General features: G+C 45.8%; 1 protein-coding gene across 2 annotated transcripts in view; it reads right to left on the reverse strand.

The window, feature by feature from the left end:
• Nucleotides 1-17356, reverse strand: part of LOC144145860 (cytochrome P450 3A41-like) — an 88848-nt gene that overhangs the window by 8424 nt on the left and 63068 nt on the right. Inside the window, exons 2-10 of one of the 2 annotated variants that reach the window (XM_077677666.1) lie at nucleotides 11547-11677; nucleotides 9457-9553; nucleotides 8049-8101; nucleotides 7254-7350; nucleotides 6783-6902; nucleotides 5277-5365; nucleotides 3211-3356; nucleotides 2141-2256; nucleotides 1173-1248 (exon numbers count right to left, since the gene is read on the reverse strand). In XM_077677666.1, coding sequence (XP_077533792.1) covers nucleotides 1173-1248; nucleotides 2141-2256; nucleotides 3211-3356; nucleotides 5277-5365; nucleotides 6783-6902; nucleotides 7254-7350; nucleotides 8049-8101; nucleotides 9457-9553; nucleotides 11547-11599 — 847 coding nt within the window. In that variant the 5' untranslated portion in view covers nucleotides 11600-11677. Of the gene's footprint in view, nucleotides 1-1172; nucleotides 1249-2140; nucleotides 2257-3210; nucleotides 3357-5276; nucleotides 5366-6782; nucleotides 6903-7253; nucleotides 7351-8048; nucleotides 8102-9456; nucleotides 9554-11546; nucleotides 11683-17356 lie in introns of both variants that reach the window. The other variant, XM_077677665.1, reaches the window with a different exon arrangement.

The raw sequence follows: 17356 nt of genomic DNA on the forward strand, positions 1-17356 counted from the left end.
TACAATGCTGATGTTTTAAATGAACAGCCAATACTCAATACAACTTTAGGAGCGTTTATCAGGCTTCCTTATAATTACCCACCATTCGTTTGGCGTCAGAAACGGTAGAATTTGTACTGATAGGCAAGAAAATTGACCGAGAAAAATACGGACTAAACAGGTTAAATCCCAAACTTAAAACTCGCAGTGTGCAAAGGAGTGTCAAGTAATGAGCCTGACACATAATCAAGTATGTAAATTCATCCCCAAGAATCAAGCACGAGCCTCATATTTAAGACGAGCATTTAAGCAGTGCCAATGGTTTTATGCACTTGCGCCGAGAGTACTTGCACTGTCAATAATCGCGCGACCTACAGTCGAAAGATGCGTACGTCTAACAACTACACCGGGATTTGTCGCACTTTTCTTAGAGATTGGAGAAATCTCCTGTGAATGCAAACAAAACTACGTCCAGTTCGACAAGCTTCCAGTAGGTCGACACTCGTGTTCGCCTCGAGTGCCACTCGGGGACCCTTATCGCCTCGCCAGCTGCCGCCACGTGCTGCGTCATGGGTTCCCCGGCCCTTGCGAAGGGACTTTTGCAACATGAGATACTCCCAGCTTTCGAAAAATCGCCTGTTGCACAGAGGCTTGCATGCCGGTTCATGCTCACGTTGCTTTCGCATAATGGGCTAATCTAATAATGAACTGATGCCTGCCCGTTCGTTCTCAACAAAAGGAAACTTCATATGAGTAAGCGTAACTCACGTGGAAGGCACAAGGCCCGCATGATACTTCCCAACTTTGGTCTAAGCGCTTCATTGGTGAAGTCTAACGAGCCGAAAAAAGTCTAATTTTGGGCGGCTTTACCCGCCGAAGCTGCACTGGACTGTGAGGCGCACCGCAGTCGTGGTTTCCGAATTAATTCTGACCACATGGGAATATTTACGTGCATGGATATTTTGACACACGGGCGTTTTCCCTTTTTGCCTCCATCTGAAAAGCGGCTACGGAGGCTTGGGAATCAAACCTTCGTCACTGGGCTCAACAGCACAACGCCTTATTTATCGAGCCACCGCGGCAGGTTTTTCTAGCTAAGAGCATTCCAACGTAGATTGTAAGAATGGAAACTCGATTAAAGGCCGCTTTTTTCACTGGCTTGAAATTTGTAATTGGCGAATTAAGAAGCTTACCTGAAAGCGCCTGACCCCCTTTGCCATTTTGTTGCATCTTGCTCTCCATGTACATTTGCAGAGCGTCGTCGTGCACCTAAAAGACGTAAAAAAAGTATTAGCATTATAAGTTGACACCGTTGAGTTTTCACGGTTACGAAATCGCTGCGTACCCCTTTCCGTACTTGGGGCATTTGTGCTCATTCATGATCTGGGCTGCACACCAGGTTTAGTACATTATGACACAGGAATACACGGAGTCAACATATGTAGCTCGTAAGATATCGAAGGCGTAATTCGTTTTCCAATTACCAACACCGATATTAGCAGCATATGAGGCTGAGGACAAAGCACAGAAAAGCTCGCGATAATACGTGTATTGTGAGGGGAAAAAAGTAGAAGTCCGCGCGACATTTTCATAGCTCGATTTCTCGTAAAGTGGTAAATGTAATGACGCCTTTATTTCCGCCTGCTCTGCATCTTGATTGATTGATTGTGGGGTTTAACGCGCCGACGCAACGCAGGCGATGAGGCGCGCCGTAGTGGAGGGCTCCGGATTAATTTTGACCACCTGGGGATCTTTATCGTGCGTCGAAATCTCGTACACACGGGCGTTTTCGCTTTTCGCCTCCATCAGAAAAGCGGCCGCCGCGGCCGGGAATCGAACCCGCGACCTCGTGCTCAGCAGCGCAACGCCTTAGCCACTGAGCCACCGCGGCGGGTGCCTGCTCTGCATCTGCTGGAGCGATAGCGACAGGGATATCTGAAAGAAGAGCGCTATGTTTGTATAATCAGGATGCGAAAACAGTTCCTTTTCTGCAGCGGCGCGCCGATGGCGGAAGACAAGTCTGGCTCGTGTGGTGTGCGCGTGTATCGGGTCTCTGCCCTTCAACTTGTTATTCTGTGATAATTTCTCTTCAAACCGCTGCGTCTGAGGTGAAGCGGCGGACACGGCGAGAGTTCAAACAGATTCCATGCAGTCAGATTACCTCCTTATCACGCAGCCGCTTCTCGATGATGTGCCGGGTAAAGTCAACGGCATACTGGGCGTCCCCTTTGTTCGGGAATTCCACTCGAAGAGCCCTGAAGAGCCGTGGCAGAGTGGCTGAAATTGGCAAGGTCGAATGTGCGGTCACCTATCGGCCGTCGCAAACAACGTTGCGTCAGTCGTGTGTGCTTATATGCACTGAGATATGGGGTCATCCAAAATGGGACAGGAGTACGTCATGAGGCCGCAACTCTGGACGTTCCAGTTATCGCGGAGCACTTGTCGCAATGCAGTAGCAGGCGTACATAACTTGGGCCTGTAAATTTGTGTCGTCGAACAGCCGCAAAGGGCCTGCGGTGCTGATAGGAGACCTAAATGAACGTCGAAGTAAATGTATCGACGTTTTCTTTGCGCCTTCATTGCGTAGTTTGAGTGGCGCCGCCTTTAGTGCAATATTTACCGAAAGTATTGGAATTTATTTTACTCTTAACTCTCGCCAAGACAAAACACCAGGCTTCAGTTGGGGATGAACCACTAATTCCCGCATTTAATTCGCAACGTGGTTTGAAGCTAATATAATTAAGCCTCACCCATTGCAGTCTTAACGTACTTTGTGGGTACTGCCACTCACTGCCGTACACAAAGGGTGCCGATGTTGTCCACGGATCCCCCCCCCCCTCCATCCCAAAAATTCCAGGGTGGGGGGGAGTCGAAAAATGACAAGCGTTCATTATTCGCGCCATAAGCTGCGCACCAACCATACGTAGCGTTTATGTATTCTCTCAACATGACGAGTAGTCATTTCGGGATTTCAATCAGCGAAAAATGGGCAAGAACCGGAAAGTAATGCAGAGTACAGCATCATCCCGAAGTTTACTTTTAGAAATTCTTTGCTTCTTATATTTACTTTGTTCTTACAGTTTATCCTCCTTCGATATTCTCCCGTTTCTTTTCCTTTTCTTTGAGGGGGAGATGGTCAACGCAAGTCGGCACGTAAATACAACTGTTAGATAAATAAAATTTCCTCACACGTCTGTCGGCAAGCAATTTGGTGTATTGCTCAGTACTCACTCATCATCAGCAGCCTCCAACCTCCAGGGGCACTGAGGAACCCGCTGTAGCACTTGAGCATCGGGTGGTCTGTGTCCACGTGGCTGTTGATGTCCAGGTCAAAGATGAGCGACGTGTACAGATCCATTGCAGACTTCTCCAGCAGCCTGGCGGGAATAAAATTCACCCCGGTACATAGTTCAAGTATTCGCTCAGAAATAAACGCTTCGACGCCAATTACGTTGGGCAATTTTTGAAGAAGAGTTGATCTTTGAGGCACATTGCTGAACAATAGATTAAGTTCTTGTAACAGGCGCCCGCAAGGAAGGTAGCGCTAAGGGCGCAGCGCTCACTGCTTAATAACTAAATATGTGTCCCTACATGTGTCACGCAAGTATTTGCATGCGCGAACCAATGCAACAAGCCAGAGCCATAACTGAGTCATACGGACGGAGCGAAATTCGTTATAAGATCTATTTGGATATAAGCATTTGCTACTTGAACGCATCTGCTTCGTGTTGCGACTGTTGATAACCGAGTACTGCTAAAATTTGAATACTGATTTTGTTATACCACGGGGTTGAATTCGTGCATTATGACTGCCCACAGAATGTGCCTTTAAAAGGTCATTTTACCGCTGGAGTTCTTTTGTAAAAAGCGGCTGCGCAATTTAGCTGAAACGAGCATGGAAGAGGACTTCAAAACATTGCGCGTATATAATATGCATCATCCAGGTTAAACTTCTAGATCGAACTGCATCAGCTTAATAATAACAAAGTGGGAAACAGTAATGTTAGCAGTCTAGAGTTCATTCTTGCACTACCTACCTCTAACGAGGGCGCAAAATTAGCGACAGAGCGTCCTTACCGCTACGAGAAGTGCGAGCGTAAAGTCCAAACCGCGCCCCATTTTGTCACGCCCGTGGCACCCAGAGGGTATCCGGGTCCCGACTAAAACTGTATGCACCTGCCGTGTGTTGACTGAGGCGACACGACGTTATTTTTTTTTCAACTAGCCGAAAAGTCTAGACGTCTGCTATAATCGACACAAGGCGACAACCTTTCAGTGAGTCGGATGTCGTGAGAACATTTAAGTCAAACGGAAGCACATAAAAGTGAAACGGGTAGCCACGTGTGCTAACCGATATGTTATATGTTCGGCACCAACCCCACAATAATCATGAATTCACACAGCTTTTATTTTGCCTACTCGGTGGACGTGGTGTGATGCCGAGCCGAAACCGCAGTTTCTTCGTATGTTCGGTTCGCTGGTTTGTGCCACATTTACAAGTTAGAAAAAGGTTCACACAGCCTAGTACACTGTTATGTACAGCCTCCCAAATTTTTAATAATATAGCGGGAGCGACGACCGATCGGCATGTTAGTGCCTTGTCACGGAGTTCACCGGCAAAATTGGCGAGGGTACGCGCATGCGCATAGAACTATCTGTTGTGGGAGCGTCGTCTGTACCGCTGTTCGTCTCAGAACAACACACCTGTTTTCTTACCTTGCAAGGCTGTTTCGCTACCGCTAAAAGTAGCTAAGCAGCGCGGGGCACAAAGTCATTCAAATGCAGTGGCAGGGGGTGCACCACTCAAGGAAACAGCGTAGCAGACGGCACTATCACAGCAGATAAAAAGTTGGGAGCCTGTACTTCTACTAGAGTGACACCCTCGACCTAATGCTGTGATCATGACCGAAATGGCATATTCTTTATACATGTATTGGGGTAACTACGTAATACTACGGCTAGCAAAAGTTTGTTCCTATAGCAATTCATTTCCTGCTATGATATATCCGTCAGGCCGGAACCTCACTAAGTTTAGTTCCTTCAGAAAGAATCGAATAACTTTTGTTACGCGAGAACCTGATTGCGGAACACCTGTCACTTCATGAATTTATTTAGCCTCTTGGACTGCAAGATAAACCACGGGTGTAACTATCTAGCGGACTGTATCCCTGCACAAACATCTTCAGATTTGCGCAGATGGAAGTTGGCATTTTTGCTTGTCGAAGACAACTGCGAGCTGTTAAAATAGCCAGAAGTTATAAAGAGGCGGTGACACAGAAAGGAGCGGCTGCACTTACTGGTATAGGTTGACCGACTTCCCAGATTTTATTTTCTCCAAAAGTAGCTTGCAAACATTGTCGGTTGTCTTAGTCATTTTTGGCACCATCTGTGGGTGTAAAAAACATTTCATTAATTGAACAGCTTTAACAGATCCTCGTATTTATTCACTGCTGCTAACACCTTCCCTTAAATGGAAAATACAATGGGACAAGTGAAAATGAGTTAAAATTTACGAATAAGCAAATCAGAACCAATATGAAAATTTGATAGCTAGTTGCATGAGGTATATTAATCTGAAAAAAAAAGCCACATGCAGCCTAGAAGTAAATATGCTACACTTTTGAGATAGGGCATTGGGGTTTATTAAAGACATCCACTCTTATTCTTCAAGAACAAACAACTCTGAAGTTTGCAAGGGCAGTCCAAAAAACCTGAAGTATTGATGCAATCCAAAAAACAGGGTCAGAAAAGCACTACTATGGGGATATATTTTCCCTATGACCGCATTCAAGCAACGCACAGGAAAGTAAAGCATATAACTACTAGTTTTACTTGTATAGAACTCAAGGACGGTAACATACAACACAAACGCCCGTGTTACGTTTCTTTGCAGTGAATATTTTCGTATGCTCCGTTATCTGAATTACTAGACCTGTTTACCTGAATGTTATTACGTGTTTTGCGTGTACATTCTACAGTCAGTACAATAATTGCTGAAAATTTCGCTTCTCATGTGAAAAGTCTTAAATTTCTTGCCCAGTCCGCGCATTTCCGGGAGGATTTCCTGTGCTTTGTTGATCGTGGCGCAAGACAGCGCTAGCTGCAGTTCGCCTGGCCTGGCCATCGAAAACATGAACTTATTACGTTAAATACAATTAGGGTGCATATGACCTTATAAACTGTAAATGCGATAAGATTACTTGTATACGAGTTGCGTTAGGGCAATTTAGGACAGCCGGTGTTTTTTGTATAGTAGCTGTTACCTAATGTCCGACATCAAAGCGCAGTGTGCTCTGAACAGCAGTTTAAACTAAAAATGACTAGCCACCAACAAGACAGCACTGCTGTTTTAACTTAATGAAAACTATGAGCAATACAACTTCGCTCACTCCCATGACGCATCAGCGAAATGATAAACCAAGAAAGCAACATGAAGTTTACGTTGTAAACGATAGTACACATCTACAAGCAATCCAGAAACTGAAAAAAAATTATTCGCTTTTATCAGATGTTTTCTCTAAATCATAGGTTAGCACAAAGACCTCGTGCCTCGCTTCACAACACACGCGCAGTAGTTATGCCACAACGTCGGTTATGAACATAGCTCGCCAAGAAGCAGCCCATAGCAGTGCGATGTGGGAGAACATCAATTGGCTAAGAGACGCTTTATTGGAGTGCGGGATACCTGCACACGGGAAAAGCTATATTGAGTAGTGATGTTCTAATTATCTTTAAACAGCCACTGAAATTAACTTGACCTTAGTTATTGTTGCATCGCGCAATTGCAGAACAAGCGTACTCACCGATTTTAGCTTGGCGGTTGTGAACATGGGTGACAACGTACTCCTGGTGTGCTTCCATTCTTCGTTTTGCTGATGCAGCACCATTTGGTCCCACAGGGAGTTCCCCGACACCTTGTCGTCCTATTTTGTATAGACCACACCAAAGGAACAAAGGAAGAAAGGAAGAAAAACATTCCAGGTTCGGTCGCGCGGGAGTGAAACTCGGGCGCAAAGATATTAACATGAACGCAAAGCATTCGCACTCATCCTAGCCGTAAAGTACACTGGAGAAACTATAGTTTCCCTCCAAAGGAAGCAAAACGTTCCAATTTGCTTGTAAAGTTGAAATTTCTTTTTACGCTACCGCTTCAGACCACCGCGGATACCGCCCTGCGTAACCACGCAACGCTTCACGTATTCGGGCTGACATAAGCAGTCTGGTTTTTCCCATTTGTAGGAACAAACGCGACAAACCACATGATTTTGACTTACCGACTTGTTTACGAATGACTTGAAATCCTTGACGAAAACATCGCGCAGAACATCCGGGTCACCTACTACGAGGCTTGGAATAAGTCCCTGGTATGACCTGAAGGGGAAAAAAAAAAAAGCAATCAGCACTGTTGGAAGTATATACTTGTGTTGCTGTTGGGGCGAATAGTTAATTTAAAACCATATGCGCGCGGAAAACACGTGTGGTTCCAGCTTCAACCATACTTTATACGTTTGTATTGATAGGGCAAACGGATATTTTAGCTCGAATTAAACAAAAGTAGTCACACGCGGACAGAACTAACAAAAATCTAAATTGCAGGATGTTCAAAGAATCCTTGAGTGGTAGCTAACCGATGTTTAGTGTGTTGTTTCATTGAGACAGTATCCTCGAACTCAGTTACCCAATAAATACTAGCCCATTCTTTAACGTACCTCAGGTAATATGGACGCAAATTTGCAGGGATGGATCCAAAACCCGCTCAAGTTCGAGAACAAAAAGGTTGAATGGGCTTTGAAATGACAAAGTGTTAGGTGTTTTGGGCTTGCTTCAAGTGGATGGTATTATGAAAGTATTTTTTTTAAATGGCTGGGAAGCCATTCTTTTGGGTCTAAAACAACAAAACCAGCAACTCCTCCAGCAAAAACGTATTTATATCACCGGTATAGAGTAAAGAGCAACTGGGAACATAGTTTCTTGTATGTATTTACCCGGCATATACAACAGCATGAGATTTTGCATGCGCCTACTCTTGTCGGGTAGGCACATATACACACAAAATCTCGAACACTAACCCGTAGATGCGTCCATACCGCCGGTAGTTCCGTAGGGCAACCTTGTTGAGTTCCTACAAAAGAAGAAAATAAACGAACTTTTAGACAAGTAATTACATTGGAGCTCTTCAATTATCCGCCCCGGATCCACCCAAGATATAACAAGCACCTGGTTCCGTCAGAGTCATTCCGCGACTAGTCAGGGTCTGGTAATCAAAGAGCCCCACAACTTCGAAAGGACTAGTGCACCAGTTGACCTTTTCCCAGTATCAGCGCTATCCTGCGACTGCCAGTAAAATCACGATTTCAGAAATGGCCGGGAACTTTCATGTTCACGCTGTGAGAAAGCGCCCAAACTGCCCCCTGAGGCCCTTTTACCCACACCGCGACTGATCAGACATCTCAATAAGCCCGTTTTATTCGCCCAAAAGTGGCTAACTCTGACCTGGATGATTTAAAGGATTCTAAGAGGAAGAGAAAACAAAAGGGCTAGAAGTGCCTGACTAGTTCGTAAGTATTTTCTGGCTAGTTCATAAGTCTTCTGCGTTGCTGGGAAGTTTGGTGTGCCTTCTGGAGCAGCGGATACAGGGCCCGCAGCCGGCACTGTCCCCCGACTGGCTGATTGGGCTTGCTTCATCTTTGTGACTGTTATATCTCTGAGCATTGAAATTATTCCGTTTTCACGTTCTACTGCTGCCGGTTATGGCGCGGCAAAGATCACAGGGATTTTTGCCCTACTTCGTGGTCCGCGTCGTCTGTGGCAAGAGCGGAGCCTCTTCATCACGCCTTCCCGGTATGCAACACTGCCCGATATTTCTGGGACGAAGTACAGAGCTACTGCTGCACGCGCGGGCAAACGACATGGTCGAGCGTCGGGTAACTGAACACGGAAGCGGTTACGTCATCGCTTTGCAAGCCCTGTGGGAAGGGGGCTTGGGAGCGGACGCGATTGGGAGCGCTCCGAGCCCAGTACCCGCCTGGCGTCACTACTCACAACCTCAATTGTATGGCTAGCGCACTCGGGGAAACAGACTACGACCAAACAATCGGAGTTCGCCGCCATGCCAACTGCAGTGACCGCGGCGTCACACATGTGGAAATAGTTTTGAAAACAGGTGAATTGATACTCAGGTGGTTTAGTTTCGTGAGACTAGACGAAATCAACGAAATCTTGCCTTCACTTTTCTCTCTTCAAAGGCAGACGGCTTTCAATTTAGAAATACGAAAAAGATGTAGGAGCGGCAAGAACTGAGTAACGCGCTGTCACAATTCAGTGGCTGTTCGCGAAATATGTGCTCCGCAAGAAAAGTTGGAATGTCGCTGCCTTGGCGTATTAACGAGCATTAACAACCGTGCGTCATAGCGATATATCTTAACATTGCGTTTTCGGTTTTTACATAAAGGAGACGATTTTGAAGATCGCACTCACCCCTGTGAAGTTGTCGCGTACTACACCCATGTAGTCGAAAAACGACAGGTAAGGGATGCCTTTTCCTTTCCAGAACGTGAAGGTCTTGGCCAATATCCTGAAATGGAAAACACATTCATCTTTACGCGTAAACCTAAGCTCAATGGGGTTTACCTAGCGGTAGGGGCTTTTAATGCAGTGCCCTATTAATTAACCTAATAAGTTCGAACGTTTCTTGAAGCGGGCTCTTCACTTAACTGGGAAGTCAATTTTGAAATCGGTGCCAGCGGTGATGCGTAAACAACATTTTTGTGGGGATGTAAGAACAGTTGAGCAGGTGCTAGCATTTCTTGAAGGGCACCAACCCATTCAATTTTCGCGATACCATTCCTACGCTCAGGATAAGTAGGGCTTGGTAGCAAAACGTTTTCTTCAAAGTGACAGGCTTCATTTTTAGCCTGCACTTAAATTTTAAGTGCACAGAATAACGTAACAAGCAAAACTTCATTAAAGAAAAAACACGGAGATTTGACGCTCTCAAGCACTCCTTCCGATCGGATTTGCGAATTGCGCGCTGGCACCGAAAAACGGTTCTTTTTACGTTGTGGCTAGAAAAACTGCGCAGCGGGCGTACGTTTACATTTATGTCATTGCAGTCCTACGTTCGCATATCTGAAAAGCGTTGTTTCTGCTGTTTTTAACGTTGAGCTGAGTAGCTTGCCGCTACACGATGCAACTGAGCCCACTGGCAGATCAACGCCTAAAATTCTGTCAAGCTGGGTAAAGCTTATGCCGCCTTCACGGAAATATTCTCTTTCATATGACACAAGAAAGCCAAAATGCGATTATGGCATATTAATTATAAAAAAATACAACTGTAGCGAGCAAACATTTCCACAGTAATCAGCCCTTAAAAAAGGGACACGCCGCTTCAATCAGAAAGATGGAACGCGTGGCATAAGTCCCGAAAAACTCCTTAAAAAGAAGCAATCTGGTAGTCATAAGTCAAAAGAAACCACTCCACGAAATCGTGCTTCACGTATTCGATATAATCTGCATTGGCGGCATTACTTAGTTTGCTCCCCTTTTGGTGACCAGCATCTGGCGTGGCCACCTCGGCTTCTAGTGTGACAGTGATCACTGGCCGCTGCCCCACCACCTTCCCCAGTCAAATCCCCCGAAAGGAAAGAAAGTGCACCCGAATGCAGAAGGCAAGCCGAACGGCTCATTCGGTAATTAAATACGCCTACACGAAGTCGACTCTGTTTCGGGCATTTCGGCTTGCAGCTGAAAGACAGTTCCTTGTTGCAATGGCTTAACTGGAATTTTTTTCGTGCTGCACAGGAGTAGTCATAGCTAATTGGAGTGATAAAAGGATGAACTGTTACAAAATGCGGCAACAGTGGAAGTAACGAGGTAAAGAATGTTGCTACTTCTAAACAGATGGCGTAATGAACATTCCAAGGCCGTTCTAAGCTTGTACCAAAGCACGAAACGGGCAGACTAATATATAGGCAGTATTCGAAGTTGAAGCCTAAACGCTGGAACCACATAGTCGTGTTCCGTAAAACTCCGCCGGTACTGGTTTAACAGTGCGCTACGATTGATTAAATGTAATATTCGTAGCATGGGTGTAGTCGACATGAAGTAAGTAGGCCTTTCACAATACATTCGTAATTGCTGAACGCAGACGGTAGGAGTAATTGTTCATGTCGAGGATGAGCAGAGTGTCGCGACAACGAAGGTATCCAGACGCCGCGTACACAAGTGCGAAACATATCTTCAAGAAAGAAAGCAGCCCACCCGCAAAAATGCCGCGAAACAGGAAATCAAAGAACGGCCTACACAAAGGGCGGATTTCGCAGCTTCCGTCAGCAGCAACAATTTTCCAAACTAAGAATAATCCAATCGATGGCGCGTGCGCTTCGAATATTTAATACCTGTGCCGCACGATTGGAAGTTCACATGATTGCCGGCAAGAATCCTACACCATACGGAGCCTAACTGAAATGTAGGCGGCGTTTTCAACATGTGTAACGCCCCTAAGCCTTTCCTTATTTCTCTGTGTTTGTGTATAGGTGTGTAGAGGGTTCGTGCACCGGTGGGCTTACCCGACGACCAGGAGGACGACGCTCAGGAGCACGAGCAGGATGGCGTGCAACATGGTTCTGGCCCGCAGTGCGTCGGTCGGCCACGGCGGGCTTGACAGCTCTGCTCGTTCAGCGGGAGGCCCCGGTCCTTGCTACCCTTGTGGCGAGGGAACAAAACACAAGATACCGCGTGTCATCGTGCGTCTTTTTGCATTCCCTCGATAAACAAGACAACCTCCGATAGCGTCTAGGGCAGGGTTGTGTGAAAAGAAGCTGAAGCGATAACAGGCTCCTTCGCCGTAGTCCGTACACGTGCTACGTGATGCGGCAAATCGGCCCGGACACTTACACAAGGGAGAGCGCTCTCGACAAAGCCACCTTCTTTTGTTTTTGTTTTTATGGTAGGCGTTGGACTCAAGCGGTTTCCCTTGTTTTCACCTCACCCCTTTTGTGCTGGGACTGCAACCACGAGATATTAAAAGCGCGTGCGCTGATTTCGCTCCAGACGCTTGATAAACCGGATCAGCCAACTTGTGTGCCTAAGTGTCATAAAGCATGGCTGATAGAGAAACAGCTAGGACATAGGCATTTGCTCGGTAGGGAAATGCGGTGCTCAAGCTGGCGGGTGGCCTTGTTGACTATGACGTTTCGGGGCGCGCGCATGTTGGCGGCGAAAGGCAAGCGATAGCGCAGGCATGTGCTTACCGTCTGGATGACAAGGGTAAACAGTATTATGCCATGGCCCTGCAACAGGTTTCCTAGTAACCCGAAGACCGTATTTGCACCTACGCTGCCTACTCGCCTTTTTGGCCTTCAGGGACGTTTTCCTGCTTACAGCGGTGCATTGTAGGATGGCACCGAGAATCTCCTTAATACTGTCGATTAACAGTATTACTGTGGAGTTCAGTGTACTACGGGCGTCAAATGAAACGCGAACACGAAATTTGAACCAGAACGTGCGAAATTGAAAAATACCGTTCGTAGAGTTGATATAATGGCAAGCTATTGGTATATTTGGTAATCCACTTTTCCCAAACTTTGTTTTTGTAACTAAACCACGCGTCATTCCGGCTTGAATTGAAAGAAATCGCGGTATTTTTGCGTTTAGGTTCATATTTTCGTGTTCACGTTTCATTTGATGCTGATAGTACATACACCCAGGACACTTTACGTGTAACGGCTGGGTTCGGTTGCCTGTACACGAGTACCTTTGCATTCCACCCACAAGGTTCTGATTTGAGGCCCGTAACCTCGTTCACAGGACCACAGCGCCTTTGTACGTCACGGAGGTACTGCTACGGAAGGGAAGTTCCGATCATTTGCTGATGAGTTACAGTAGGTATTTGCTGCAATGTAAGAAACCACTCGGCTTAGTACTTTTTCACAGTGATTAACACGTGATCTTTTTCCGTAGCGGAATTGAAGCAAGAAAATAACCACCCCATCAAATTATTTTTATAGCATCGTTGTTATGTTGTTTTAATGGGAAAATGCCAATTACTGTGTAATTTTATTGATTTTCCTTTTAACAAAATATCAATATAGCCATATTTGCAAACAACCTTAATTTTCTTTACCTGCACCCCTCACACATTATGGAAAAATGGCCTCAGCCTTTGCGGCCATTTCTTTGTGGAATGACTTGCCCCTTTCGATAAAATCTGCTATCTACATTTCAATTATTCAAAAAATCGCTGACATTTTCACTGTTAAATTATTAGCTGCTTGTTGCGGTGTTTTTGTGTTATATAGTCTAGATAATTGTGTTTTGCTTGACAATGTGTACCGTTAAATAGCATTCACTATTCGCTTTTCTTCTTTTTTTTCTTTTTTTCTGTGCATTGATTTTGACTGCCTGTTGTTTTCCGTAGCTATCTTGATCAGTGTTCCGAAGAAACTGTATATTTGATTGCCTTTTACCCGTATTACATGTTGCTTGTTTGCTTGACCTAATTTATGGTTTGCTATTATTCATAGAGAGCCCCTTTACAGTTTCTAACTATCGGGCCCTCGTCTGCGCAATATTGTTGCTGTACTACTTTTTTGGAATCACTAATAAACTGAAACTGAAACTGAACCTGCTGCCTAAAAGTATCCTTTTGTCTGCGCGTACACCGACCTAAAATATGTGCTGAAAACTACATCACAAAAGGTTAATTATAGTAGATAACCTTTTAGAGTAAACTTTCTTGGATTGAAACATCATTGACGGACACACCACGGTAGTATCAGGCAGAATGAGCTCGACTTAGTTCAATACGGCAAAGCAATAAGGCAATGCGGCTGCAATACGGCAAAGCAAAAAGAAATCGGCACGAGGCCATGACGGCATAACGTGTCAGCGTATCCGCAACCTGGATGAACTTCAACATTAACATCTGCTCAGTTTAAGTAACGACTCTTGGCAAACGGTGGAATCCCAGAAACTAGCAATCTTACTCTGATCAATCTCATCCCAAAGCCTGGCAAAGACCCCTCAGAAGTAACCAACCTGCAACTGATCTCTCTTTCCCCTATGCTGTGTAAATAGATGGAACGACTAATAAACAACCGAATGCAATATTACCTCGAACATGTAAAGGCTTGGTTTCATACAGCACAGACACGATTCCGACTGAACTTTGGTACGCATGACTGCATCTGGTTACTTAGAAGAGCAATCAACCGACAAGCGCATCGCCGTGATCTTCCCGACTATGTCCTCACTGTCGACCTCCGCAAGGCCTTTGACAGAGTCGACCAGGCGGCCATACTGAAAGCGCTTGCCCAGGCGTTCTCCAGTGTGCGTTCACAAAACTGGATACGCAGCTTTCTCAAAAATCGATCGGTTCAGCGCTACGGCTCACTACCCGGATGAGCACGAAATACATTACGAATAGGGGAACAGCGCAAACCCCGACAAAACACAAGAAGAAGAAGGTGACAACCACAGCGCTCGTGGTTGTCACCTTCTTCTTGTGTTTTGTCTGTGTTTGCGCTGTTCCCCTATTTGTAATCATGCACCAACTCGCCCAAGCCTTAACCCGTGCACGAAATACATACCACAACAGAAGGGAAGTCCCACAGGAATCTCTACTCGGCCCCGTACTTTTTAACATAGTTATAGCTCAGAATGCACGGGAATTGGAGAAGGAAACATCGACTCTGTTCGCAATATACGCCGACGATATTACTATCTTGACCGAAGGCTGCGACTATCACACTAAGCAGGGCATGATTACAGAACTACAAGCTCCGGTGAACACACTCGAGGAGGTTTTACCCGATCTAGACCTTGAACTAGCCCCAGAAAAAACCGAGCTGCTGGTTGTGACAAACTTCAAAGGAAACGCGCACATAGAGGATTCCATTCTGTATATTAGTGGAAGGGTCATAGAGGCAGCGAGAGGATCAGGTCGGCTCCTTGGCCTCCCTCTCTGTAGTAGTGGTAGTCCCAAGGCCTTGCTGTCGCAATTAAGACAAAATGGAAACAGATGATCGCACTTCCTGTTCGTTTGTCCAATAGGTGTGGTGGAGTAAATCAACGTGCATGCCTCTCCATGGCTCGAGCTGTCGCAATTCGCCCAATGACATACGGCGCCCCCCTTTATGACCTCAATAAGACAAACCTTAAAACTCTTCGTGCTCTACACAGAGCTACTCTGTCAGCAATACCTGCCTTCCAAAACATACCCCAATCGACGCCCTCGAGCGTGCTGTCCCCATTCCACCTATAGACACTATTATGCAAGAAACGCAATGTCAGGCTGGCGCTAAACGCAGCCTCACAAGGCAGGGCATCGAACTTTTGGTATGGGACGCCCAGAAGCCTCCCCCAGGAGTCCCTCTAGCCACTGCGTTGGCACCTTGGACGTTCACAGATAATGCCCTAGGCCACAGTTCCAGAGCGATACCACAAAACAAGTGCCATGCAAGAAAACGGCGAATTCGGCACCTACAGAACACTAAACTCAAAGGGGAAGTGGACATTTTCACAGATGCAAGCATTACACCGAGCACTGTTGGCACTGCATGAATATGCCCGGAACATGCATCTTTAAATGGCAGCTCTGCACTCAACTATAATAATTCCACCATTCTGGAAGGTGAATTGTACACTATAAATAATTCCCTTAGTCATCTATGCTATGATCTCGATAACCAGCCCCGTGGACACGTGCGTATCCTCACAAATTCATTTGAGGTTGTACAAGAACTCCGGAAGCCTTTCTCCTCCAGCCCAATAGTCAACTCTATTTTGCTTCAACTTGAACTTCGTGCAAGGCCGTACTGACTGGACGCTGGGCCATGAGGAAACGAACACAGGAAATCGGGTTGCCCACGAGGCAGCGCAGGAGAGCATCGTTCGTTCATTTCCACCAAACTCCTCCTTGTTTGCTTCTGCGGCCCCGCCTCTTCTCCTGCTCCGACTTAAGAAGGCAAGACAACAGGAATACCGGATGGCTTCCCCGACAGGTTACCTGTTCAATGCTGGCACGCAACCAAGAGCGGCTGAAGTATTCATAAATAAGTTTTGTGCTGACGCTGCGTATACTACCCATATAATGCAGAAACAGACCCGCAGATTTGAGGGACGGGAACATTGCCCTTATTACAATTTGGGCGACAAATAGGATCTACACCATCTTATTCGGTCACGCGTATACTGCCAGAAGCATCGAACACAGCTTCTGTCACGTCACATCCCGTTTACCTTCTCTGAAATATCAGACAACATAGACTGCGGTGAGCTTCTTACAGAGCTTTTAACTTTGCAGTTAAGAGTGGTCTGGCGCGGGTCGTCTAGCAGGACGATGTCTAGTCTGTCACACGTCTGAAAAACTATGAAGTGTGAACTAAGTTTGGAATGTGAACTAAGTGTGAGTGTGAACTTAGTGTGAAACTAAGTGTGAACTGTGAAGTGTGAAGTGTGAACAAAGAACTGAAACTGATCATATACTATATATCCCCCTTCCCATCCCAACCCCAACCACCCCCTCAATGGCCGTGGCCTTCCTGTCAAATAAAACCTTTAACTAACTGACTTAGTTTCTTCGAGTAACTTCGTCTTCAGACGGTTTGATGACGAGAAGCTACCGAAGGTGTCGTGGCCACTTTCTATTCTTTTGAGCGTCTTTTGTGAGTGCGCGTTCCCTGTCAAATTCGGTGGGTGGCACTTACAATAGTAGACAACCTTGCATCGTTCTCTTCGCGCGCCCTGTGTCGTAGCATTTGCGCATTTGTTTTGCGAACAACTTGCCGCAAATTATAACCCTGCTGGGCTGAAAATGGTTTTTTATATCTATGAAGACGTATTGTGCGTGTCATACTACCACCCCGAGAGGTCACAGCTTGACAGTCTTCCATGACGCTCGAATAGTTTGGCTGGCAAAACGCATTACATGTTGAGACAGTTCTTTCAGCTGCTGGATTCAATTTCCTTTGAGCATACCATTAAGAGGTTCAAAGTGTAGATTGGTGAGGTGAGACATCTAGCGAGTTTAAAACAGTGACTGCCATGACCATTTCTCTCGACTCAGGCAATTTACCTGTGGCAAAGAAATCGACGAGTAAAAAATCGTGATTGCGGTTACTGTCGACGCGGGAACGGTCAGCGCCATTGCATAATGTCTGAAGCAATAAATTAAAAAGATGTGACCCAGTTGAACATTGTCTGAGTAGGCTTCTATGGACACTGAAGTGAATTTGTGAAACTTGTTTTTGTTTGCATTGCTGAAATTGTGAAATTATTTGCATATACTGGCTCAAATAAACACTCTTTTCATCGTTCCTCCGGTCCATAAGGCAGTATTTAATTTATAAGGAAGAAAAATACCATGCGACATTTCCGG

Source organism: Haemaphysalis longicornis, unplaced genomic scaffold, assembly GCF_048455015.1.
Source record: "Haemaphysalis longicornis isolate Haplotype H1 unplaced genomic scaffold, Haemaphysalis longicornis Haplotype H1 scaffold_7, whole genome shotgun sequence".
In the NCBI taxonomy this organism is placed as follows: Eukaryota; Metazoa; Arthropoda; class Arachnida; order Ixodida; family Ixodidae; genus Haemaphysalis; species Haemaphysalis longicornis.